Below are 27,001 nucleotides of genomic sequence, written 5' to 3'. Positions count from 1 at the left end.
TTTCTTTCTCCAATTGCTCTATCTTATAATAATTACACAATAAAAAAAAAAACACACACACACATAATCAATTAAATAATAGTAAAAAAGAAATTAAATAGTTGATATCATAAAACTTTAAATCAATGTCTAGTTAACAACATATTTCAAGATTTGTTTTCTAAGGATCGCTAACATTGATCAAAGTAGGTTAGGTGAATAGTGCAAAAAATCTTAATAAAACACTTAAAAAAATGGCTCTTTGTTATGAGAAAAGAAAAATTAAATAATACAAGTAAGAACTACTTTTTGTAGAGCAAAAATAAAATATAAGTTTCGTGTTCCATTTTTTTTTTTTTTAATTTTTAATTTTTAATTTTTATTTTATTTTTATAATCACATTATTTTTAGAAAGGCATTAAAAACACTAAATGGATTGACTATCTATTAATTCGCTCAAATCTCTTTCTTAAATACGTGCATGCCTAGTAATGATTCGTGTTTTAATATAACAAATTTAGAGTAGGTATGTTGTAAATGTGATCCCCAACTTCACAAGGACCACAAAACAAGAGTCTCTTTTCAATATTATTTCATCCATTTCTTTTATGTGCCTCATATAGACTTTTGCATTATTCATATACATCAATTTGACCAACTTTTATGGCTAATACATAAAATTTAATATAGTAGAATGGATCATTCATACATGTTATATTTGTCTTAATATATAGATTTCTGAATATAAAATTTTTGTATAATCTATACTCATTGCTAATTAATTAGAGATATTATCGTTTGTTTAGTTAAGAAGTGGGTTGACAAATATGACGATCAAGTTGGGATAGTTGAAAAAAAGGGAATATGTTCTCAAATAAAATTATTGGTAGCATGAGGTTGTTAGTTAACTCATCCAAGTATCACATCCATCCACCTTGGCAAATTTTTCAATTGTCGTTTTTAATTATGGCCAAGGTCACAAATCTCACAATAAAGATCTTTGTGTAAATTAAACATGTCGTATGGTTCTTATCAAAAAAAAAAAAAACAAAAAAAAAGCATGTCGGTATGGTGATACAAAAAACTTTATTGTTGATTTGTTGTTACTAGCAGTTGGACATTTCATAAATACAAGCTAAAAAATATACGCAATGCATATATGTGCAACATAAGAAAAAAAAAAATCATTTACCCAAAACCCCTGTTCACTTTATTGAATAATTTTTTTTTTTAAAAAAGGTTTATAAAGTACTGATTGGATTATGCAAAAAAAAAAAAAAAAAAAAAAAAAAACAAATGATATGATGGTAGTTTTTATTTTTTATTTATTTTTAAAAAGGTTAAGAAGAGGTAATTTTGGAAAGTGAAATTCATTACCCACAAAACCCCTCTTCACTTTATATACAAGTATTAGAATTTTAATAATGGCCAAGGTCATAAATCTCACAATAATAAAAATCTTTGTGTAAATTAAACATAATGTATGGTTCATCTTATCAAACAAAAATAAATAATAAAAAAAAATGTCAGTATGGTGATTTTATCAACTTTATTGTTGATTTGTTGTTACTAGCAGTCGAACATTTCAAAAATACAAGCTAAAAAACATATGCAATGCGTGCATGTGCAATATAAGAAATAAAAAAAAAGGAAAAATGAAAAAGAACAATCCCATCTTGCTCAGTTTTTCGAAAATAATCCCACCTTTGAGGCTTTGACATTATTTTTTCTTTTAACAAGACTTTTGACTTATTACTCGTTTTACAAGTTAAATAATTTTATATTTTGAAAAAAATATTTCTCATCTCCGCAAACCACCTCATTGCCACTAACACTGCCACCCCACCGTTGCCACCCTTGAAAACACCAATGGCCAACCAAAACAAACCCACCCCATTCCCAATCTCCATTCACCCAACACTACCTCCTTTACCTCTCCTCAATAGCCACCTCCCCAATAGCAAAAGTAGTGGGAAATTAATGAAGGAAAGAGCGGCATTTACATCTTGCATTTTCAAGCAACAACATCCATAATTGTCATCATCATTGTCACCCAAAAATCTCCCCTGCAACCTCTTCCCCCAACAACACACCCCCACACCCCCCCCCCCTCAACCAATAATGCTAACCCACAAGTCTTAGGAGCCAAAAAGAATCCCTTCTTGATTCTTGCTTCTAACTAAAACTTACCTATTCAAATCGTCACCACCATCATTGTCACCCAACAACAACAATTAACAACAATAAATTTTTTTACCCAATTCACCAAATAAATTGGCGATAAACCCTTTTGTAGATAGTTTGTCCCCAATGGTTCTCGATGAGCAATTTCAATGGTAAGCTAATTAGCAAATTAGCTTGTTATGCTATACATAAGATTTAAAGCTAATATCTTTTGTAGATAGTTTGTCCCCCAGTGCTTATCTAATAGCTTGTAATTTAAATAAGCCTTAATTTCTTAATTAGGTTTTTAATTTTTTTTTTTTTTATTAATAACATTAACCCCTTTTTTTTTTGGCAAGTTTTTTTCTCAAGCAAGCTAATTTGCTTGACCAAGCTAATAATATATTTTAGCTCCAATGATCAAGCTAGTAGCTAGGGAATTTTCCAAATTGCAAGCAAGTCCCTAGCTACAATTATTGGAGATGCTCTTAGAGCAACTCCAATGTCAAGCTAATTGTCAAATTAGCTTGCCATACCACATAAGGTTTTAAGCTAATTGTCATTTTAGCTCCAATGGTTAGCTAATAGTTTACTATTTAAATGGACCACACCTCCTTAATTTATGTTGATAAATTTCATTTTATTTATTCTAATTTGTTTTATTTTAGCAAGTTTTTGCTTGGCCAAGCTAATTGTATTTTCTAGCTCCAATAGTTAAGCTAATAGCTAGGGATTATTTAATATTGCAAGCAAGTGATCTCTAGCTACAACCATTAGAGTTGTTCTTAACACTTTTACTTTATTTCATTATACCCACCTTCTTTACTACTTCTATTACTCTACAATATTTATACCTTTTGACTCAATATATCTTACTCTTTTATTTACGGTTTTTGCACTCTCTTATTTATAAATGAACAAGCTTTCACCATATATTCACTCGATCAATCTCTATAACAATTTTCATAATTAAACTTATAATAAAATGATCGCTACTTAATATTAACTCGCTTAGCTTATTGTATGATTTGATAGTTAAATTCTTCCTTGCAATATTCGTAGCAGCAAAAATAATTTAGTTTATTAATTGAGGCTTCGAGAGTACGTATTTGAGAGGTAGAGAGAAATAACAATGGGATTTTAAAATAAGAAACAAAGAGCTAGTACACTTGATTTTTATTTATTGATATGGAAATAATAAAGCTTCTCATAGATTAATGAAGAAGCTAATTAAATCCAGAACTCACATTATATTACATTACAAACATATATAATATAACATAACGAGCTAGCGACTTGCGGATACATCCGCAAGTCGTCTCGATGACACAACAGATTATATAGATACTTGAGCATTAAACGCACGTTCCAATTTCTCCCTGTTCAACGATGCAGTAGCCGCTGCAACAGCTGCCGCCGAAAAAACTGCCACAAAGATCACCACTTGTTAACATTATCAGGAGCAACATAACCGCACACTCCAATAGTGGGACCCAACAACGGGGTGCAGCCACCAGCGTCGCTTCAACACTCGCCGAATTGATTACCACAAAGTTGCCCTCGCTTCTTGCATTCATGGAGAGGATTGTTAATAACTTCTTTGATTATGATGTCTGAGAGAGGGTTTTGACGGACACCCAAGATGGGTTCAGGCATTGTAGCAACCATCATAATTGCTACTAAAACTAACAAACTTATCGCCTTATTCGAAACCATTCTTCTTTTCTTTTCTTTGGTATATTGTGTTTTTCATGATGAATAGGGGATGAGGAGGAGGACCCTTTTATAGAGGAGGTGCTCAAATAATAATACTCCCTTCATCCGCCTTGATTTTGATTTTTTTTTTTTTTTTTTTTTTTTCATCTTTGGGAAAAGTTTTGGGAGGATCAATTGTCCAATCTGCAATGGTGGAACTGGAGACACTGAGGGATTTTTTATGCACTTTCATATTTTTTTATTTATATTATAGGTAAATTTCAAGTTCACCTCTCATAATCGAAATTAATAAGATGACTCCATTAAATGGATGAATTTGAAAGATCTACTCAATTGAATAAATTAAATATAAAATGAAATAATAAAATTTAAAATGTTTAATTTGATATTTAATGGGGGTTATGGTTTAATTGCATGACAACTTTATCAACTGGACAAGCAAAAGGTTGTTTCTTTGTGAAGGTCAAAATTATTGATTTACACATAATTGTGTTTAAATGACATTGAGACCTATGAAATAAATTTGATGATTGTGTCAAAGTAGATGTATTAGGAAGAAAGGAAACCAAACTGACTACGGTGAAAGGGGGAAAAAAAGCAAGAAGGAAGTCATCAAGGGAATTATCAAGGGTTTAATGGCTATAATTGGGGTTGTACTCTATGATTTTTGAACTTATTTAATCTATTCCTGATTATGTTTGTAGATGTTTTTGCAATATTGCACTGTTGAATAATTGCATAATTGTTTCCTGAGGAAATGTTGAAAACAACTGGAAAAGTTGTAAACAACTGGAAAAGTTGTGCAGCGAAGAACGAAAAGTTTAAACACAACCAATATACACATTCCATTAATTTACCAAACTATATTTCTCTAAATACTCAATGTCGTGAAGATTTTAAACACAACCCAATATAAACATCAAGAAAAGGCAAGCCACTCCGCGCGCATCTAGTTTAAACACAACCCAATATAAACATCAAGAAAAGGCAACCCAATGTCGTTGGCTGCCCTAGTTTTATGGAAATTCAAACTACTTGATGTTTCAATAATATAAATCTAACAACAACTTATTTATTACTACACTCTTTGTATTTTATTACGTGCTCCATTCTATGATTTATACGAGGGGACCACTGTGGGGAGAAAAATACTAATGGAGTAACATTTAATTAGAGTACATTATATATAAAAAAAATTGTCAGTGTTGATAAAAAAATTGTCAAATATCAATTATTCTATGACGGAGGGAGTATTTAATTAGTTTATTTAATATTAAAATACTAGGTGAGCCTACGCGCGTGTTGCGCGCAACATAATTAGTTTTTGTGGTCGAGTTGTAATATCTTGTCACGACACCCAAAACTTATTGGCTAGGTTTTAAAACGCAAACTAAAAAAATAAATCGTTGACAATCATACCCTTGCGTAGATATGGAATTGTCATCTCATTTTAAATGAAGTTGTAAGCTTTTTGTGTTGCAATATGACTTTTGTTGTGAGTTATAATATATACATCCTCTGTCAATTTTAGTTGCAACACTTGAAAATACATATACACTATTCACATTTTTATAACTAATTTTTATTTTTATTGACTTTATTTGTTGGCAAAAGTCATGTAGGATCTTATTAATTAGATTTATCTTGATTTATTATATATATGTTTTAAATATTTAATATTTAGATTTTTTTACATGTCTATAATTAGAGATACATTGACAAACGTGAAACTTAAAATGCTGCAACAAAAAGTTAACAGAAAAAATTTCAAAAGAAGAATGTCTAATTAGGTGATAGGTAAGTAAAACATAGAGGAAGTGACTTCGGTGGGTTTGTGTGTTTTTTTAAGGAAATGGTAACAAAGTGGATTATATCTGGCCTTTTCCCCCTACCCCTTGAGGAGGATTATTAACATGTTAAACAATTTTTCCTTCTAACTCGACATCAAATTCAACAATCACCTCCTCTTCTTCTTCATGTGGCTTAACTTGGTAGGCGCTTCTTTAATGGAGGACTATTTCGCTTCAATGGAGGAGAGAAAGAGAGTATGGAAGTAAAGGAGGAAAGAGAGAGAAAGGGGGTTTAAAAGAGGGGAAAAGGTTGTTAGTTGGAAGGGAAGGAAGATTAAAGAAGAAAAACAAATACGGGAAGCATTAACACACTTAACAAGTTAATATTACATAAATGGATATATAAGTAAATAAACATTTTACATAAATGGATATATAAGTAAATAAACACACTTAACAAGTTAATATTACATAAATGGATATATAAGTAAAAAAATCATCACACTATTCATAAGAGTTCTTTTAAACTTTTTATAAGGTAGGGATCTAGATAATTTTATAATGAATACGATAATTTGGTATTCATTTTATTATTTCAATCACAACCGTATATTTCTAGTATTAAATCCACACCAATACCATCCATTTATTAGGAAACAATGATTGACTCAAAATACCTTCTCACATACACGACCAGCCGTTATTGTAATAAGAAAATAAAAAATAAAAAAAAATAGAGAGAAAACTAGTACTACACTACTACGTATAAAGAATGCTTATAAAAGAATACATAATCACTAGACGTGTCGGTTTCCATTTTTGTTGATCTTGAATAAAATTGTTTTGACCCAAATCCCAATTTTACCTCTAATTTGCGGGTAAAACTTGACCTGAACTCGGTCGACTCAATGATATGTGTTTTTTTTATTGAAAATATTATCAAGAATTACCCACTGAATATATCATTTTGTCAACAAATACTCGCTTAAAACTCTTATAAAAAAAAACTATCCTTAAATTTCAAATTAACTTGGAGTAGTACCTATTTGTGAATTTCGACAAGAATCTCCGGTAGATGGGGCTCTTTTTCAAAATTTAACTCTTATAATAGGTTCTAACCATAATATATAGCTACCCATCCTTTTTCTCATCTTCTCTTCACAAAAACTCATCTTAAAATCCAATTTTTTTTAGATTTTGACATGTTAAATGGTTAAAGGAGGAGAAAGTTAGTGGGTTTTTTTTATGAAAAGAAGATCAAACAAAAAAGGGTGAGTAGTTATTTACTTATAAGAGGGTTAGAACAAATTTTAGGAGTAAAAAATGAAATTGAGCCTCACTCACCGGATTTTTTGTCGAAATTTATATAAATGGATAGTGTTACTCAATGTTTAATAATTTAAATGGTAGTTACTTTGATAAAATTTTTAAATGAGTATTTGTTGACAAAATGATATATTTATTGGATAGTTCTTGATAATATTTCCTTTTTTATTTGAAAATGAATACTAGTTTTTGATTGAATTTGATCATTTGTCCAGGATTCTATAGTCATTTCTCTCTGATATGTCTACCAGTCTATCTCATATAACCCTCTCTCAAATTCACGCAAACCAACTTCTTTGTGTGAGATTTTGTTAGATTCATCTCAAATTTTAGCTTTCAAATATGTAACTTTTTTTTTTTGTAAGTACCTTGACATATTGTAAGTAAAATATTGCATTGAAAATCGCGCAAAAAACAAATAGAACGAAAAGTAGAACAGAGGGAATAGGTTTTTTTTTTTTTCTTTTTTTCTTTCTTCCATATCATAGTAATATTGCTCACTTATTAATCAGTGGCTCACATATAACTAGCATTATCGTTAAATATCGATCATTTGGGGCAACAAACTTATCTAAGTTTCTTTCTCCAATTGCTCTATCAATAGATCGAGCAGGTATGATGTAAATTTGATCCACAACTTGACAAGGACCACAAAACAAGAGTCTCCTTTCAATAATAAATACATCATGCATCCGTATCTTTTACATGCCCCATATAGACTTTTGCAATATCATGTACATCGATTTGACCATTATTTATGATTAATTTATATATTTAACATAGTCACATGGATAATTTGTAAATATTAAATTCGTCTTAACATATAGATTTCTGAATATAATTTTTTTATAGTCGCATGGGTAATTTGTAAATATTAGATTCGTCTTAACATATAGATTTCTAAATATAATTTTTTTATATAATCTATGCCTATTGCTAATTAATTAAAGATAGTATTGCTTAATTAGTTAAGAAGTGGATTGACAAATATGACAATTAAGTTAGGACATTACAGTTCAAATAAAAAAGGGATTATGTTGTCAAATTCAGTTATTGGTAACATGCTGCATGAGGTTGATAACTCATTCAAGTATCACACCCAACCACCTTGGTGAAATTTTCAATTTTCGTTTTTAATAGTGGCCAAGGTCACAAATCTCGCAATAAAGATCTTTGTGTAAATTAAACATGTATATATGGTTCGATTCTTATCAAACAAACAAACAAAAAATAAATAAAAATAAAAGCAAAAGCATGTCGGTATGGTGATACAATAAACTTTATTGTTTTTTTGTTGTTACCAGTAGTTGGACGTACATTTCAATAGATATTGATTTTTCTAGAGACAAAACTTTCTAATTTTTGCTAAATTCAATATGCTGCAAAATGAAGGGATAGTTACACTCTTTAAATGGGTAAAATCAAGGAAAAAACTTGTGTGGACCTGGTTTACAATATTATTATTGTGGACCAAGTTTCATACATGCACAACTAACACATTGCTCAACATATATAGTAATCCTAGTTTTAACATAGTGACCTTTATTAAAAGTTTTATGAGTGACAAATGTGTATGTATAACGTTAGATGATGTGTCTCTAAGTGATATCATATAGATTTTTTAGGATAAAAAAGTTATTTTAAAGTTTTATTTTCGATAAACTCATTTTAAATATATCGCATATAAAAGAATACTTCATCCGTTTCTTTTATTGCACCATAAGGGACTTTTACAATATTCACAAAATCATCTTTGACCATCTTTTGTGATTTATTAGTAAGAATCTCCTAGGTTTCTATACGTTTCCCCCTAATATTATTGAGAGGATCAAGGCTATCAAAATCTTTCCTGGTACCAAAGACAACCTGATTTGCTTCCATGCACGTGGAGAATCTTTCAATGCCTCTGCCTTATATAGGCAACAATGGCTATCTGCAAATGCCATTGATCAGATTCAGTTTGTTAACATGTTTTGTTTTGTGTTTTTTTTTTTTTTTTTTTTTTTTTTTTTTGTTTTAAATTGTAATATTAGCTAGATGTAAGGGTGGTTTATACTTGATGTAGTTAAAGTAATTGTGTGATGAATTTATAATGAATATTAGAGGTGTTTTCTTTATGTACCTACACCAATGTTTAAACGATCTACCGTGTTTACTTAATATACGTGCTAATTTATTTTTAATGTATCTAAATGACTAAATTTCTCACTCTTCTTGAGCACTTCTCAACCGCATTGGAGGACTTACTCTATACAGTTTCTATCAGCAATTATTGGAGCAAAGAGGACAAATATTTACGTAGATTGCATGGCAGTCATCGGCAAGACCGTAAGAGTGCAATATTATTGTTGGAAGTAATTAAAGAAAAACAATACTTCATGGATCATTCGAGGTGAGAAATATAATACACTCAGATTCGTAATAATCATAACACTTTCTCAATATATGAATTTCATAATAATTACAACACCTTCATATTTGAAAATGACCCAAAATGTTCTCCGACAACCCCTTTTTAGGACGGACTCGTGACGCGAAATATCGTCATAAATTTATAGATATTATCGCTGGTTTAGATTCATCTTAATATATAGATGTCTAAATATAAATTTTTTTTATAATCTATACTCATTGCTAATTAATTAAAGATATTATCACTTGTTTAGTTAAGAAGTGGATTGACATACATGACAATCAAATTGGGACAGTTGAAAATGAAAGGGAATATGTTGTCAAATAAATTATTGGTAGCATGAGGCTGTTAACGCATTCAAGTATGAAGTATCACATCCATCCACCTTGGCGGATTTTTCAATTGTCGTCTTTAATAATGGTCAAGCTCTCACAAACCTCACAATAAAGATCTTTTTGTAAAATAAACATGTTATTGTATGGTTCTTAAAAATAAAAAAATAAAAAAAATAAAATAAAAAACATGTGGGAATGGTGATACAATGCTAGTTTTTTTAAAAAACAAAAAAGTTAAGAAGGGGTAGTTTTGGAACCCCTCTTCACTTTGTATATTAGATTTTTAATAATGGCCAAGGTCATAAATAATCTCACAATTAAGACCTTTGTGTAAATTAAACATATCGTATGGGTCTTATTATAAAAAATAAAATAAAATAAAATAAAAAAACGCCGGCATGGTGATACAATAAACTCTATTGTTGATTTGTTGTAAAATACTAGTAGCTAGACATCTCAAAAATATAAGCTAGAAAATACACACAATGCATGCATGTGCAATATAAGAAACCAAAAAAAAGAAAAAATGGAAAAAAAATAATCTCACCTTTGCTTAGTCATCCGAAAATAATTAATCCCAGCCTCGATTATTCTCGAAATAATCTCACCTTTGAGCCTTTGATATCAATCTTCTTTTTATAAGCCTAAATGTTTGGGCCTAGTCCATGTCCTAAACCCAGTCACTTGAAATGACGAAAATACCCCTCCATGATCTAGCCCACTATTAATCATCATAAAGTACAAATTTACCCCTAATTTGTCCACTAAAGTACAGTTATGCCACCTGAAAGTACATCCACAAAAAGCTCTCAAATTATTAATGATGGTAATTTCTCTGATTCTCACTCCTTCTCTCTTTACTTTCTCTCTCTAGAAAGTCCACACTCTCTCTCTACTTTCTCTCTCTTAAAGTATGATTCGCTGACTTAAGCATCGAATGATCTTTCCCGAGTCACACCCCGGGGCAGCTAACCTTCTCGTTCTTTCTTGTAGGCCGAGCCCCTAGACGCTCTTGCAAGGCGGAGCTTAGGGACTTTCCTAAGGACTTTTGGACAACTGGACTTAAACTCTAGGACCTCTTGATACCTTAATACCCTAACACTCTCAGCCTTTCAGGAACATTCTGTTTCTAGAATTACCCATTTTACAAGTTAAATATTTTTATTTAAAAAAAAAATTATTTCTCATCTACTCCACAAACCACCTCATTGCCACTAACACTACCACCCAACACCCTTGAAAACACCAATGGCCAACCAAACAAACCCACCCCCTTCCCTACCTTCCTGCACCCAACACTACCTCCTTTACCTCTCCTCAATAGACGACACCTCCCCAATAACAAAAGTAGTGGGATATTAATGGAGGAAAGAGCGGCATTTACACCCCGCATTCAAGCAACAACATCCATCGTTGTCACCAATGTCACCCAAAAACCTGCTCCCTCAACCAATGCTAACCCGGCCCACAAGTCTTAGGAGCCAAAAAAGAATCCTTCTTAATTCTTGCTTCTAACTAAAACTTACCTATTCAAATCGTCACCACCATCATCGTCGTCACCCAACAACAACAATTAACAACGATAAAAAAAAAAACAAAATTAACCCAAATCACCAATTAAATTGGCGATAAACCCTTTAATTAATTATTATTATTAATATATGTTACCGTAGAAGTTGCTTTAATGGGAGAGAGAAAGTTCACAGGTTGATGGAGAGCTCTTAGAGTACACTTCAACGAAGAAAAGGAAAGGAAAAGGGGTAAAATCACTAGTAGAAAAAGCTAAATGGACACTGCATGCATCAAAACCCTCCTATGAGCACTGATTTTGAACTGTAGGTGCTCAAGGGGTTGCCCATTACAAAGGTTATTGGAACTGAACCGGTGCCCTTTTATGATAATGGGAACCGATTCAAAAGCCTAACCGGTGCCCATTACATGAGCTAATGCCCTTTATGCCTTAAAAAATTATTTAAAAAAAAAATAGGAAATATTTACACTTTTCATCCAAAAAAGTAAAAGGACAAAATATCACAACACCATAATTACAACAAGAGCAGCATCCCCATGAATTCTTAATGATATGGCCTTTCCTGAACCTTATAGGAGCATACCCGGCAGACCCATAACCAACCTCAGCAGCAACAACAGTCCAATCATTTAACAACCCCAGCAGCAACATTAGTTTTGTTTCAGCTCTGCATGACTGCAATCCTTGAACAATTCCTAAGACAGTTTTGTACTACTTTAGTTGGCAAGGAGTTTTGTACTACTTTAGTTGGCAAGGCGGCAGCCGCCTTGCGAGGCCAGCAGTAGCAATAACCTTGCAAGAGTACTCAGCAGCAGAGTGGACCAAAGAGAAGAAGATCAATTCAATGCAAGGTTAAAATGAATTTGACTATGAATCAGCCACATACACAGTAATTGAGCCAGTTTAATGCAAGATATAATTACATATAATTTCTGTCAAATTCATCAATCCTCCATTAAAATGCTCGAGGAAAGAAAAGTTTAAGCAGGAAGAAGAAGAGGATTTTGTTATCTTGAGAGAAGAGTTATTACAACCAACTACTTATTACAACTGTGAGAAGCATTTATATAGCTAGCTAAAACTAACTGAAAAATAGAAAAAGGAAAAAGTTGTTATAACTAACTAACAACTTGTGTTGACTAATCAAAAGTGTGTGGACTAGACCTCATTGTATAATGGGCCTTGGCCTGATCCGGAGTATTCTCAACACCCCCCCCCCTCAAGCTGAATTGTGGTTTGAACAGGCCAAGCTTGGACAGAAGATCAAAGAATTGAGCAGAAGGCAAGATTTTGGTGAAGACATCTGCCAATTGGGATTGAGTTGGAACATAAGTCAGCTTTAAACCTTCCATTACCTTTTCTCTTGTGAAATGGCAATCAATCTCTATATATTTTGTCCTTTCATAAAATACTGGGTTTCTTGCAATGTGTAATGCAGATTGGTTGTCACAATGAAGAGTGACAGGAAGTAAATCTGTAATCCAAGTTCTTGCAGTAGCCTAACCATCCATGTTACTTCAGCAGCTGCACATGCCATGGCTCTATAATCAGATTTAGATGAAGATCTTAAAGTGGTTGGCTGCTTCTTTGACTTCCAGCTAATAGGTGAGGCACCAAGTTGCAGAACATAACCAGTAACACTCTTTCTGGAATCAAGACAAGCCCTCCCCCCCGGTCTGAATCACTAAAAGCTTGCAAAGTTAAAGTATTTGAAGCTTTTAATAATATTCCTTGTCATGCTGTTTGAGTAACATACCTCAGAGTATGCTGTAAAGCTTCCCAATGAATAATCCTAGGACTCTACATGAACTAACTCAAATACTGGACTGTATATGCAAGATCATGCCTGGTATGTGTGAGAAAGTTCAGCTTTCCTACTAGACTTCTGTAAAAAGATGCATCTGATAACAAATTTCCTTTTTCAACTGGAGTGAAGGTTTCTTCATAGTCTATCCCAAACTTTTTGTGTATACCCTTTTGCAACAAGCTTTGCCTTGAATCTTTCTATGGTACCATCTGCCCTAAGCTTGATCTTGAAAACCCATTTACACCCTATAGGTTTCTTACCAGCAAGCAGATTAACAATCTCCCATGTATGATTCTTCTGTAGAGCTTCAAGTTCTTTTTGCCTTGCATTTATCCAATCAGGATGTTTAGAGGCTTCTTTATAGGTACTAGGTTCTTTTATGGCAGAGGACAGGACAGCTAAGGCTTTTTTAGTTTCTGGTATGCTAGAATAGCTAACCAGGTTACACTAATAAGAAAGGTTAGCCTTTTTAGAAGTTCTGCAATCATAATCATTCATCCATGCAGGAATCTGTCTGGGTCGGAATCTACTTCAGGTATTATGGAAGAAAGAATATCAGTGACTTCAGCAGAACTGGAAGGAGAATGAATAGGATAAGGAAGAGAAGAAGAATTGGAAGTAGAATTTGTGTCCTGAGTATAAAAGGATGATGAATTAGAAGATACAGATTCTGTGTGAGGATCACTATTGGTTTGTGAAGCAGAAGAATGATCAGAGAAGGTTTGAGTAGTGGAATGATGATTAAACAAATTTTGTGAAGTAGGAACAACTGGATACCCTTCTGTAAGATCTAAGAATGGATCAGCAAAGATATGATCATTATTCAAGTTTGGTAGGAAAAATTGAAAAGGTGTAACCTCTTTTGACTTTGGTAAGTGAAAGGGAAAGTGTTGTTCATGGAAATGTACATCTCTACTGACATAATTAGTATTGTTATCTAAATGAAGTACTTTATATCCTTTTTTAGTAGGAGAATATCCTATGAAAACACAGGGATCAGCTCATGGATCAAACTTACTCCTCCCTACTTTAGAAGTGGAAACATAGCAAAGACAACTAAAGACTCTAAGATGAGAAAGATTTGGTGGGATTTTATAGAGTTTCTGGTATGGTGTGAGGTAGTTTAGAACTGATAAAGGCATTCTTTTTATGAGATGGGATGCACTTAAAACACACTCACCCCAATACCTTTGAGGAACCTTTGATTGAAAATAAAGAGCTCTGGCTGTTTCTAACAAGTGCTTATGTTTTCTCTCTACAATCCCATTTTGTTGTGGATCGGAGTTCCTACACAACTAGTTTGATGATGTATCCCTTTACCAGTATGCAACTCAACAATTCCTCCCCTAGTAAACTCCTTGGCATTATATGTTCTTATAAACTTAACTATACAATTATGTTGCTTCTCAGCAAAGGTAACAAAATCAAACAATATTTGAACAGAATCAGACTTGAATTGAAGCATGTGAATCCATGTCATTCTAGTAAAATCATCAACAATAGTAAGGAACATAGAGCAACCATTATGAGTTTTAAAACGAAGGGGTCCCCAAATATCAACATGAATTAACTCAAAAGGAGCATAATTTTTTATTTCACTACAAGTAAAAGACAATCTAATTTGTCTGGCTTTAAAATAGATTTGACATATACTATAACACTAGCCTTTATTTTTCACTTCTGGTAAAACATAGCCTATTTTCTTAAAGGGAAGATGGTCTAACCTTAAATGCCAAAGTTTAGCATTATTATTTTCTGCACTAGCATATGTAACTGTATGACTACTTACAGAGGTAGAAGTGGGAGAGTCAAGATCCTCAGAAGTGGGAAAATTAAGATCCTCAAAAGGAATTGGAGGCAATCTATCACCAACATGGTACAATCCTGACTTTTGTCTACCAAGAACAATTTCCCTGGCCAAGGAAGGATCCTGTATAATACAAGAATCAGAGGTAAACTTAACATTACAGTTCATGTCCTTGCAAAGTTTATGAACATATATTAGGTTGAACTGGAATTTAGGGACATATAACATTTTTGAGGACTATGTTCTGCTCTAAAGTAACTTCCCCTATCTGAGAAATGACTACTTCATTGCCATCTGATATAGTTATAGTGTTATCTCCATGTTGTAAAGGAGAATAAGAATCAAACAAGTACAAGTCATAGCAAATATGATCTGTTGCCCCACTATCAATAATCCACCCATTCTTAAAAGCTGAAAAGAGGCACATTTTACCTGCAAAGTAAGCTGCAGACTTGTTTTCTTCCTTGGAAGCTGCTGTTGAACTCATTGCACTATCATCTTTAGGTGTCTATAAGAAATTCATCAGTTTAGTATATTGTCCCCTTGTAAAAGTAGTTGTCACAAGATCACTACCATCATTATTGTCATCAAATTGATCAGCAGAAAAAGAACCATCACCCTGAACAATATTAGCAAACTTCTTCTGATTATTAGCCTTAAAATTAGGTGGATACCCTTTCAGCTTAAAACACCTGTCAATTGTATGACCAGTTATCTTACAATGTTCACAGAAAAACATGCTTCTTCCTTTATAACCAGTGCCATTATTCCTTCCTTGAAAACCTCCTCTAGATCCATAAGACTAAGAATCGTTAGCCTGATTGTTTTGACTAGGTCTATTGTAAGACTGAAAACTAGGCCTATCAGTGAATTTCCTTTTATCTGCTGCAAATGCAAAAGCTTCTAAAGAAGTTACAATATTAACATGCTCACTAATTTGCTTATGCTTTTGTTCTTGTAATAACATTCTATATGCCAAAGGCAAAGTGGGAAGAGGCTGCATCATCAGGATATTGCTTCTAACTTGTTTATACTCATCTATCAGTTTCATCAAGAATTGTAATAACCTGTAATCCTACTGTATCTTTAGAAACTTTCCTGTTGATCCAAGATTAAGAAGCCCACTTAGAAGCTCCATGGATCAAGAGCCAGTTGCTCTAGTCTTGGAGACTCTTGGGTTTTTATCCATTTTCAAAGAAGGCCGAAATTCTACGTTGCATTTCATGGGTGGATTGAAGATTGAAAAACGGTTGGCATAAATAAATCACACTTTGGCCCATTTCACTACTGTTTTGGGCATGTGTTGCTTGGTCCGTTTACTTAGTATTATTAGCTTAAGTTTGTTGTTTTCTTTGCTGAAAAATAATGCCAAGAGTTTCTCTTTGGCCGGTTGCAATAGGAAGAGTTTAACTCTTCATCTTTAGGCTTAATTAGTGCATTTAAGCTAGCTTGTTTAAGGAAAACCGTGGCTTTTGGCTCTCCATCTTTTGGATGGTTTTTCATGCCTTTTGGTGTGCTTTTTTGCTGCTCCTTTCCTCTATAAAAGGGAGAGCAAACCAGAAATAAAATGAGTTTTTGGAGTTATACATAAAACCGTGAGGTTGCTAGCATTCTTCTTTGTGTTTGTCCAAAGTTTGAGTGTTGTTCCTTGTTGCTTTGAGTTAGTTCTTGAGTGACAAGATTAAAGAGAGATTGAGTGAGTCTTGTATCTAGCCTAAGAACCCAGAACTTTGAGTGTGTTCTTGAGTTTTGGTTAGTTTCACTATTTTAAATTGTTTCAAAGTGAGTTGTGTTTCATTCAAGTCTAAATACCATAAAAACTTGTTGGAGGGGTGTTTTAGACTTACATCACTTGTAACATTACACACACAACCATTGCAAGTACAAACTTGTATGGGGTTTACATCATCAAGTTGATCCCAGAGAACTTTGATCTTTACAAAAAATTCAGCAATCTCCTCAGTTTCTTCATGAGCTGCAGAGATTTGTTCTTGAATCCCATACAATTTAGTAGATGAAACTTGACCATATCTTTCTTCTAAATCTTTCCACATCTCTCTTGCAGTCTTATAAAAGAAAACACTCTTCTTAGTAACAGGCCCTAGAACACCTAGAATCCATCCTATAACCAAATCGTTACATCTTACATAGGCTTTGTAATTAACATCCCCAGAAATTGGAGTAGGTAAAGTTCCATCAACAAAACTCAACTTATTCTTAGTTGATAACCCAATTATCATCGATCTCTTCCATGAAGAATAGTTTTCTCCATCAAAAACCTCAGAGATGAACTTATGAGTACTATTTATGAGTATTATTATCAGAAGGATGTATATAGTAAATCATATTAGGATCTTGAGTAAGTTCAAGAATCCTGTTAGAATTATTAGTATTCTCTATTCCAACCATATTTCAGAATCAATGAACAATATGTAATTCAAAAAACAACCCACAATTTACAATCCAAAAAATACTTCCAGAAAATGAACAACCCAACAACCAATCAAACTCTTATCAACAAAACACAAGAAGGATCTAGTAACAATCTCTCAATTCAATCGATCAATCAGAAAATCAAGAACAAAACACAACAACTTCACAATCAACCAAAAAATCTGACAATCTTCAGAATAGTCGCAAACTTCAAACAGAAAACTTCAATCGCAACAGATCAACAAAATTTCTAATCAATCCAAAAAGAAACCAATAACAAGATTCTATAAGAATAACAAACCAAAACAAATCGACGGAAATCGCAGCGGAAAATCTTCAGGATCAAAGTATCAGTGGCTCTGATACCATGTCAAATTCATAAATCCGCCATTAAAATGCTCGAGCAAAGAAAAGTTTAAGCAGGAAGAAGAAGAGGATTTTATTATCTTGAGAGAAGAGTTATTACAACCAACTACTTATTACAGCCGTGAGAAGCATTTATATAGCTAGCTAAAACTAACTGAAAAATAGAAAACGGAAAAAGTTATTATAACTAACTAACAACTTGTGCTGACTAATCAAAAGTGTGTGGATTGGACCTCATTGTATAATGGACTTGGGTCTGATTCGGAGTATTCTCAACAATTTTTGCATTCTGTCACAACCCGAAAGTAAACGAATGGAAATATTGTAACATTATAATCACAAAACAATACAATATAATCACAGAACGATACAATGTATAAGTTTGTCGTTTAACATATGTCATATTCATAATTAATCAATTAGATAATATTAAAATGGATGACATAAGTGAATGCTCAAAGTAAATGTGATACAACTTAAAAAACGGTGGCATTCTACCATGATTCCCATGCTATTGCTACAAATTATAAGGCAGCGATATTTTACCATGATTTCCATGCTATTGCTACAAAATTATAAGGCAGCGGCATTCTACCATGATTACTTGATTAGGCTTCATCCATCTCTAATAAGGCTCTTAGTGCAAGAGCACTGCAGTATTAGAGTTTTAGATTTTTTTTAAGAAAAATATTAAAAAAAAATATAAGGGACACACCAAAAAATAGCACTTGCCAAGTTATTGATTATTGATTGATAAGACCCAAAAACAAATTAAGAGCAGAAATACCCGAACAACCACAACTAAGGATTACATTTTCCCATTTCATTAATGTCTATTCGGGTTCATCCGAGTAAAACTTCCATCTAGACAGAGGTCCCCCAAGATGTAACTTCTAGGGAAGCAGAGACTTCTATTTCTACTCCAGTTAAGATTTCAGGTGGATTGGAGCGACAGGCGGTGTCTAGGTATCCTAAGAAGGTTGTGCAATAGCCCCAAGATGCTCCAGTTTTGCAATTGTATCCGAAGAAGGTTAGCTCCTCTATTACGACAGAAGTCTCCCACGATGTGAAGTCCAGTGTAGCGATGTCCTCGACCTTTACTTCACTACAGGTATCCTGTGATGAGGATCGGCAGACAATGCCCATAATAGAGTCTCAGCTGGTTCCCATTTTGCAACAGTTCTTAGGTACTCTAGTGGCGCACAACAGTTCGGAGTGCATGATTGCCCTTTCTGATGTTGATAGTCATATGGGAGGGATGAATTCACAGGAGTTTGTGAGAAAAGTTTGTGATTCAAGTTTTCAGTTCGCCACTTTACATTTCAGTGCCAAGTCTTCCCGCCTACCTTTTCGCCGTCACAGGTCTATTTTTCATTCTCAATTTAGGAAAATGAGTTCTGTGGTGGATCGAGCTAGATCAACTGCAAATTGCCAAGTGGTTCGTGTGGGTACAAAGCGTGATCGTGGACCTAGTGTGGACTTCAAGTACTCCAACTTGGCTCGAATAAAATTTGTTCGCAAGTGTCTCTTTGGTGTTTTTGCGTAGTGTAATTTGTTCATTGTCTTTTGTTTTCTATATTTCTTTATTAGTACTCTTTGCAATTAAAAAAAAAAAAGGAAAAAAAGGGGAAACTCCACCAGACACACCAACTCAACATCTTCTACAATGCAAAAGCTCAAAGAACAAAAGGAAATTGAAAGAAAATAAACAAGCAGAGAAGGAAATGAAGAGCATTTTATGGGAGGTTGGTGTTTTTCATAATCTTCAACTTAATAAACTAAAAATGAACGGTTGCTAATTCAGACAATTCACCAAAGACGTTGCATTTAAAGAGTGTTACTCAAATTGCAGTTATCTTCATCTCTTTCCTTGAGCGCCCACTCATCTGTTCAATTCGCTCCAATTATTGCTCAATTTCAAGGTTTGTTCTTATCTTAGTATTAAGACTGAAATCTGAATTTTTCGTTGCTGTCACCATCGCAATTTTCGTTGGGATTTCAATTGCTGTGCGTTTTATTGTATTTTGATTATTGGGCATTTTGTTGTATACTGTTGAATTTTAATGATATTCTGTTGATTTTGATGCATTTTGTTGTAATTTGGTATCTTTGATGCTAATTACAACTTGGGTTTCTCCGTCTTTTAAATTTGGAATTGTTAGGTCTCGTCGATTGGATCGTTTAGATGTAATATTGGCTTTTGGATGTGGGGTGTTTGATAACACACTTCGTCTAATTACTCTAATATCATTGTTTTCCACTTTTCTTTAAAGAAGATGAGTGTAGCAAAGATGCATCACTTACTTTTATGTTGAGATGAATGTCTAGGAACACCTTGTGGGATAGAATTAAGAATGTATATATTCGGAGGAGAGTAGGTATATAGGATATTGGAAATAAGATAAGGGAGAATCGACTACGTTGGTATCGGAATGTGAGGCATTGGCTTGAAAATGCATCATATATGTATGGTGGAGGGTTAGGGTAATGTAGTTTTCAAAAAGATGCTGAGAGATACCCTAGGTAATTTAGATGGAGGGAGTTAACAATGACATGGAAAAATTGGGTTTGCAAGTGCAAGTAGCAATGGATAGAAGCAAATGGAGGAAGAGAATATACGGCTGTTCAATTGGGTTAACAAGAGATAGTTTTTTGTTGAAATTAGCCAATCCCATCCAATTTGGAATAAGGTTTTGGTTTTGTTGTCGTCCTGATGTAGGCTATCAATTTGCAATTCCTTTCAGGCTTTAAGCATAAGTATATTATTCTGGGAACTTGTGGGTTTTTGCAAGTTGCAACTATATTCAGGAAACACTTAACTAATTCACAAAAAAAAAAAAAAAAAAAAGTTCTAATAAACTCCCTTATGAATGCTCCATATTTTATTCTGACCTACATGCTAATGGCTGTTCAATTGTTGTCCAATAGAATCATCCTTTTAATCTGCATGCTATGGTCACATAACAACCGATCCGAGGTACTTAATACATTTACTAAAGGGTTACTCCTTACCACCTAATGTCACAAGACTCACAACATCCTCACCTTGCCTCCTTCCCAATACTAAAACACAATCAAAACTTATTGTCATTAAATCCTTGTATAATCTACTAAGTGTTACTCTTACTTAGCCTAAACCCTTTAGATTCTAACTTTCACCTCCATTGCTCCACCATAGCATTTACCCAACACTAGTCCTCAATATGATGTATTAATGTATCCACTTCAAAAAAATAAATTCAAAAAATGGTAACACGCCTTTTGCTCATGCTTGAAAATGTTTGGCTGCCGTGCATCATTAGTATTACTGTTACAACATCCCTATTTACCCCTTTTGGAAAGTTTGTTTTACTAGGGACCTTTTGCACTATTTTCAATCAACCTCAACTAATTGGGGATTTAGGGTTATGACTGTACATTTTAAACCTCCCCTCATTGGTGGATTTATATCTGTTGGAATTTTCAGTCAGTAGGGTGCAAGGAATGCACCGAGACCTGCAGTAGTGTTCACTTATGCAAGGAGGAAGCAGGGCAAGGGCAGCAAATTCAATTGATAAGTCAGGGGTTGAGGTGTCAAGTTCTGTTAGAAAAGTTTGTTATGGGAAATCTTTTCTGTTAGTGGGATGTGAGGAAAAACCAATTGTATTTAAGTGAGTAGCCTTTGCTGTAATAATCATAAAAGAAGAATATTGTTAAGCATTTGCTTAGTGGGAGAGCTCCTTTCCTCTTGAAAGAAAGGTGTATTGAGTGATTGCCTTGATCAATTCAATACGAACTATCCTCAACCTTACTCTAATTGCTGCTATTACAGATTTCTTTGCCTGAGTTCATGCTAATTCCTAGCATAGGGTTTGCGTGTAATGCATTAAGGTGGTGCCCTGTATTTAAAGGCTATTCCTTAACTAGGCTTATTATTGGTGTGGTGTGAGATAGAGTAAAAAAATAGGAGATAGAAATTGATGGAAGATCTGATTGGGTGACTCCATCTATTCTGAGATACCTGTAATTCGAGGTTGATGTACATGGATGATGGAACCATGTAAAGTATTATTGCGTTAAAAATGGCAAGTATTATGGAACACTATGTACTCGTAATTTTAAAGTGACCGATGGTATCCTGAAGTGATAAGTATTATAAGTTGATGTTATTAGAAAGGCAAGATATTATGGAGCACTTGAATGCTTTTTTGTTAAAAGTGACAAGTATTTCCTGAAGTGGTTGGGTTGAGGTGCTTAGTCTGTCACTCTATCACCAATTCATCTGTAGTTGTTATCCCTTCAATCACTGATTCATTACTAACTTGTGAAAGTAGGTCTTTCTGTGTCAACAGGGTCATTTTCTGTCTGTAACTTATTTTATGTTTGATTCGATCTCATGCATTTCACAAAATGTTGCTGTTGAATACTTGCTTGTTAATACCACTTATGTGTTTGTTTATGTCTAATCTTTATATCACCTTATAAACCAAAGGCACTTTCTCTGCCTTCAACAAGGCATTTCAACATCATTTGGTGACAAGAAGTATGGTCATTAGCAAGCTCCTTTATCAATTACTTAACCTAACCAAATAGCAAGTATAGGGGCTAGTAAGGGTTGAAATCCTTGAGAATGGTTTGCTAGACACCTTAAATGAAATGCAATAGTAAATTAGCTTGGAGAAACTTTGGATTTGGGGGTTATGCTAACAAATAAAATAGACTAGGCGAGACGACTAACGGACTAATAACTAACTTAACGTAAACAGCTAAGGACTCGATGATAAGAGGGGGTATGTATATACTGTGTGAACGTAAGGGGGTATGTATATACTGTGTGAATGTAAGGGGGTAAATGGTATTCAACACCAATTAATTCACAGCCTTGAGTTAGCTGGGAAATGATTGTCTGTCCCTTATCATTATCAGTCGACTGCTTTGCCCTTGTGCTGGCAGCCTTTTTTTTTTTTTTTTTTTTTTTTTTCTAATTTGTTTTTGGAACTTTTAACATCTTCACAAGGTTCAATATTAGTCTTTAGATTTACACATAAATGACTTCTGTGAGCCTTCCCATTACACACTGGTGTCAAATAGGCTTATAGGCAAGCATAGCTCATTCTTTATAGTTATTAGTTTATTACTTCATTTCACAAGAGTAACAAGACATTTGCTGATGTGAGATGTCTTCTATTATTATGTATACCGCGTCAAATGAATCTATTTGCTATTCCACCAATTTATTATCCTAATTTCTCAGATTGCCAAGTATGAGAAGTTGCAACAGCAAGAAGAGGAACTTCTCTGTGGATTGTGAGTCCAGTACGTTGTCTCATATTCAAAGTCTCAATGTTTTCTTCCCTAGGCAATGCCCAGTTGAACTTACTTAAGAGACTTGCTAGAATGAGCTCAATGTTGGCAATGGCAAATAAGATTCCTGGACAGCCTCTCCTGCCGGACCCAAATGGAATTAGTTCGTAGTCTTGCCCTTTGAAATCTATTGAAGAATTCAAGAACCTTTCTGGATGGAACTCCTCAGGATCTTCCCATGTTGCTGGATCGCGATGAATTGCCCAAGCATTGGTTATGACTCTTGTCCCAGCAGCAATGTCATAGCCATTAATTTTGACATCTTGAGTTGATTCACGAGGCACCAGCAACGGAATTGGGGGATGTAGTCGAAGTGTCTCCTTGATCACTGCCTTCAAGTACTGCATTTTTTCCAGATATTCTTCAGATACATCTGCGTGTTCCCTGGTAATATCCCTCACTTCTTCTTGCAGCTTTTTCATAACTGTAGGATGCCTCAGAAGCTCTGTCATTGCCCATTCTAAGACAGTATATGTTGTATCAGTTCCACCAGCAAACATGTCCTGCATTTAGTAGAATAAATATACAGTACTCAAGTCCGAAGATAATTATTCGTATGATTGATGGTTATGTACAGTTTGTCAAAACCTTCCAGCTGTAGGAAGTGTTGATGCTTTCAAATGTTATTAAAATAATTTAAGTGGAATTTGGTGGACTGCAAAACTTGATTTTATGTGCTGAATCCCGATCATTGAACCATAATATGAGACACTGTGAGAAACTAGATCTATTGTGAGGTTTGACTTAGCTATTTAAAGCTGTGTAACCTCTGGATTGAGAACATTTTTGTTTACTTTTTCCATCTAGAAATTCTATACGAAGCCTACTATGAACTGCCTGGACGATAAGATTAAGAATGAAATTCTCTATTACCAGGGAGCTATGTTTATCTTTAAGTTTCCATGGTTTACTAAAATTAGTTTTATGAATTGCAGATGATGAAATTAGTAAATTTTGAGGATTTGTTTGTTTCTTTACTTTTTTGTGTTATACACGAAGTACATGATTATTCTATGCATGGCCAAAATTGTCCGGTTGTTTTCTAGATAAATACAAGTACTGTGTTTTGCTATTTGATATGTTGCTATCATCTAAGAGTAAGTAATGTTTCATATTTGTTTGGAAGCTCACCGAAGCAAATTTGGATATCAGTAGACAGATTCAGTAGTTAGGGACAAGGAAGACATACCAATATGAGAGCTTTGATGCTGTCTTTATTGATAGGAAAACCAGCTGTGTTGTCCATTTGAACCTGGAGTAGAACGTCCACAAAATCTTTCACCCTTTCTTTCTCACTTGCTGCACCATTTCTTTCCTTGTCTTGTCGATCCATATGCTCTTCAACTATTACCTCAAGAAACTCATCGAACTCTATGGCAAGTTTGTTCACCTTACTATGCAACCCATTCAGTTGATCAATCCAAGCCAGCCAGGGTATAAAATTACTCACCGTAAATGTACCTAGAAGCTTCACAAACTCTTTCAACAATTCCTTGAACTTGGCACCATCTTCCTCTGCACTGTATTTTCTCCCGAAGGCCACCCTGCATATCACGTCATTTGTAAATGTCATATTTCACTCAAATTCACAGCTGATGTCGACTTTTTGATCTTTTCTATCGTTAGGGCAACTTCTTCTGCTCTCACATTCTGGAAGGATCGAACTCTTTTGTTACTCAAAAGCTGGAGCACGCATATACTTTTCATCTGTCTCCAGTATTCTCCATAAGGAGCTCCTGCCACATTTTTTCTGTTATATATTAGCCTTTTGCTGATTATTGACTGAGGTCTGTTAGAGAATTTGATGTCATTTATTTTTATGATTTCTCGAGCAGCATTTGCAGATGATACAACAAGAGTTGGCTTGCTTCCAAGGTGAAGCAACATAAGCTCGCCATATTGCCGAGACAGGGATTGAAGTGTACAGTGAGGGTACATACCGAGTTGGTGAAGGTTCCCCAGTATTGGCAGCTTTGGGGAGACGGGGGTAAGTTTCTTCGCATGGATGCATTGAAACCGAGCCATTTATAGAGGAAGAATAAAGATGTGAAGAAGGGAAGGATTAATAATAGGTGAAAAAATAGCAAGCCTATTTGTTCCGTTATCATGTTAACGTTCATTGGAAATCAAAACATGTTAGCGGATTGAGCTCGGCTTCAATGTACCTCTAGGCTCTAGAAGACTGAAGAAGGAGCTGTCTCTCACTAGCAGACTCGCAGTATTATGCCAAAGCAATATAAAGGCAGAGGGAGGAGAAGACTTTATTTTTCGAGGTTGATGAAAGATAAAATGTAGGGATAATATTGCAGAAGTTTAGTTAGCTGAAGAATGTGAAACTTCTGCTAAACTCTGATATTCCTGCAAGTTTCTATGCATGGTATGCATAGTTTCACTACAGGTTTGAAACATGTGCCTCAAACTTTCCAACAATGCTATTAGACATTGTTTGTTCCACTTTTGGTAAGATTTATTTGCTTGCTGCTTCTTTCTTCGTATCCCATGTTTTATAGAGCTAGTCCACAGGTGATTAGCGTTGACATCATGCCATTACACACCGCCTTTTGAATTAAAGGTACAGCATATGTTAAGTGACCTTTTATTTTTCTTCAAATTGCTATAAATTATCTACTGTACTCTTAATGAAAACCAAGTTGCATTTCATTTCCTTGCCGTACTAGTAATTTTTTTAATTTGAAAGCTTTGAAGATACGTATTTGCACAATATAATAGAGTGATAATCGTAGGATAATGATCAGATTCAGATTTGATCTTAGTTAAATTATTATTATCTGTCACCATCTTTCCTGAGTTGCTAGTTTCTGTTGATTTTTCCTACAAGATCCATTGGATCATAGAGCCACGACTGTAGGGTCCCTATCTCTATATGAATGTATCTAAAACCGCCTTTCGAACCGGGTTGGTAGTGAATAGCGATCATGAAGTGTTCTATGTCTATCAAATTTTATACTCCCACTTGCTTGCATTGGATTGAATTTGATTAGTAGATATTTACTCTCTTTGATCTGCCAAGGATTTGCCATTCGTTGCAAAAGTAATTGTTATATTAGCGTTTTATTAACGGGTTAGCAGTCAAAGGTAGGTTGTCATAACTTAGTCTTCGATTGGAATTCATTTCCATTCTAAAAGCCCTCTAATTTAAGTTACAATTTTTTCTATTAAGCCGCCACCCCCATGAGATCCTATCTCTAAAAATTACTTCAAAACAACACGAGTAATATTAGACATTTTTTTTTATAATCCTTAACAAAGTTTTGATTCGGCTAACACTGAAATCTATTACCAAACAATTTGTATTTTTTTTCTACCCCAAATGTGTCATTGATTAATCTTGTATCTTGTTTAGCATATGTAGGAGAGAGTTGAGAAAGACCTCTTGGAGCAGTGGCCCAGAGGTCGCCTCACATCCTTGAGGTGCGAGATTCGATTCTCATCAAGCACAAATCCCATCCCCCAAACCCCTCCGGGCATTTTCAGTCGGGCTTCCTGTGATAGGAGCCTTTGATTGGGGCGTAGTTGACCTTACCGTGTGAAAAAAAAAAAAAAAATGTATGAGAGAGTTAGGGCGTAAGTGTTGCTAGCTTAACTGTAACTCTATAAGCTATTGTAATTGTTTTTTCACTTTTGTCAACTTATAAGGAATTATAGAGGACCTAGTACAGTGTTATACTCCTAGGATTAAGTCAAATAATTATGTCAATATCCATGAACATTACCACTACCTAATACTCGCTCTTTTGCCAATTTTTTTTGACTCTTTCAGATTTCAGTTGTACCAAATTTGAATGCGTCACTAATGTGTTTTGATGTTTTGTCTTATTACTTGTATGATTAAGCTCTATAGGACTATAACTATAGATAAGAAATAAGAAAAGTCAGTTGTAAAACAAAACAAAACTTTGAGGGTAAGGGATTGAAATTTCCTACCCTAAAATGCCGCATAGAGGGGTTGGAGCGATGCAAACCTTTCTACT

The 27,001-nt window shown here is 34.1% G+C and overlaps 1 protein-coding gene, 1 long non-coding RNA gene and 1 pseudogene across 2 annotated transcripts; 1 reads left to right on the top strand and 2 right to left on the bottom strand.

Annotated features, from left to right (window-relative positions):
* Positions 1-8,770: 8,770 nt before the first annotated feature.
* Positions 8,771-17,107, bottom strand: LOC110687687. Its single transcript, XM_021864312.1, has 13 exons — positions 16,715-17,107; positions 15,716-15,864; positions 15,430-15,559; positions 15,094-15,375; positions 14,785-14,990; positions 14,381-14,541; positions 13,591-13,850; positions 13,227-13,507; positions 12,758-12,851; positions 11,837-11,928; positions 10,924-11,053; positions 10,696-10,831; positions 8,771-8,907 (listed from the first exon to the last, which is right to left on the bottom strand). Exons 1-13 carry the CDS (start codon positions 17,105-17,107, stop codon positions 8,771-8,773), a joined length of 2,451 nt encoding a protein of 816 aa, XP_021720004.1.
* A 4,243-nt stretch (positions 17,108-21,350) lies between these two features.
* Positions 21,351-25,042, bottom strand: LOC110687844 (annotated as a pseudogene).
* Positions 23,285-25,463, top strand: LOC110687845. Its single transcript, XR_002504474.1, has 2 exons — positions 23,285-23,396; positions 24,845-25,463. It is a non-coding gene; the product is annotated as an uncharacterized LOC110687845 (long non-coding RNA).
* The last annotated feature ends 1,538 nt before the right edge of the window (positions 25,464-27,001 follow it).

Source organism: Chenopodium quinoa, unplaced genomic scaffold, assembly GCF_001683475.1.
Source record: "Chenopodium quinoa cultivar QQ74 unplaced genomic scaffold, ASM168347v1, whole genome shotgun sequence".
NCBI classification, from domain to species: domain Eukaryota; kingdom Viridiplantae; phylum Streptophyta; class Magnoliopsida; order Caryophyllales; family Amaranthaceae; genus Chenopodium; species Chenopodium quinoa.
This window is presented reverse-complemented; position numbering and strand designations above follow the sequence as displayed.

Excerpts from the sequence above, each read along its gene's own strand:
- LOC110687687 (XM_021864312.1), bottom strand. The coding sequence starts at position 17,107 with ATGATAATTGGGTTATCAACTAAGAATAAGTTGAGTTTTGTTGATGGA. Across the intron at positions 14,991-15,093 it reads AGAACATAGTCCTCAAAAAT|GATCCTTCCTTGGCCAGGGA; the intron begins GTTATATGTCCC and ends TGTATTATACAG. Across the intron at positions 10,832-10,923 it reads GTGTTAGTGGCAATGAGGTG|GCTGAGAGTGTTAGGGTATT; the intron begins GTTTGTGGAGTA and ends TGTTCCTGAAAG.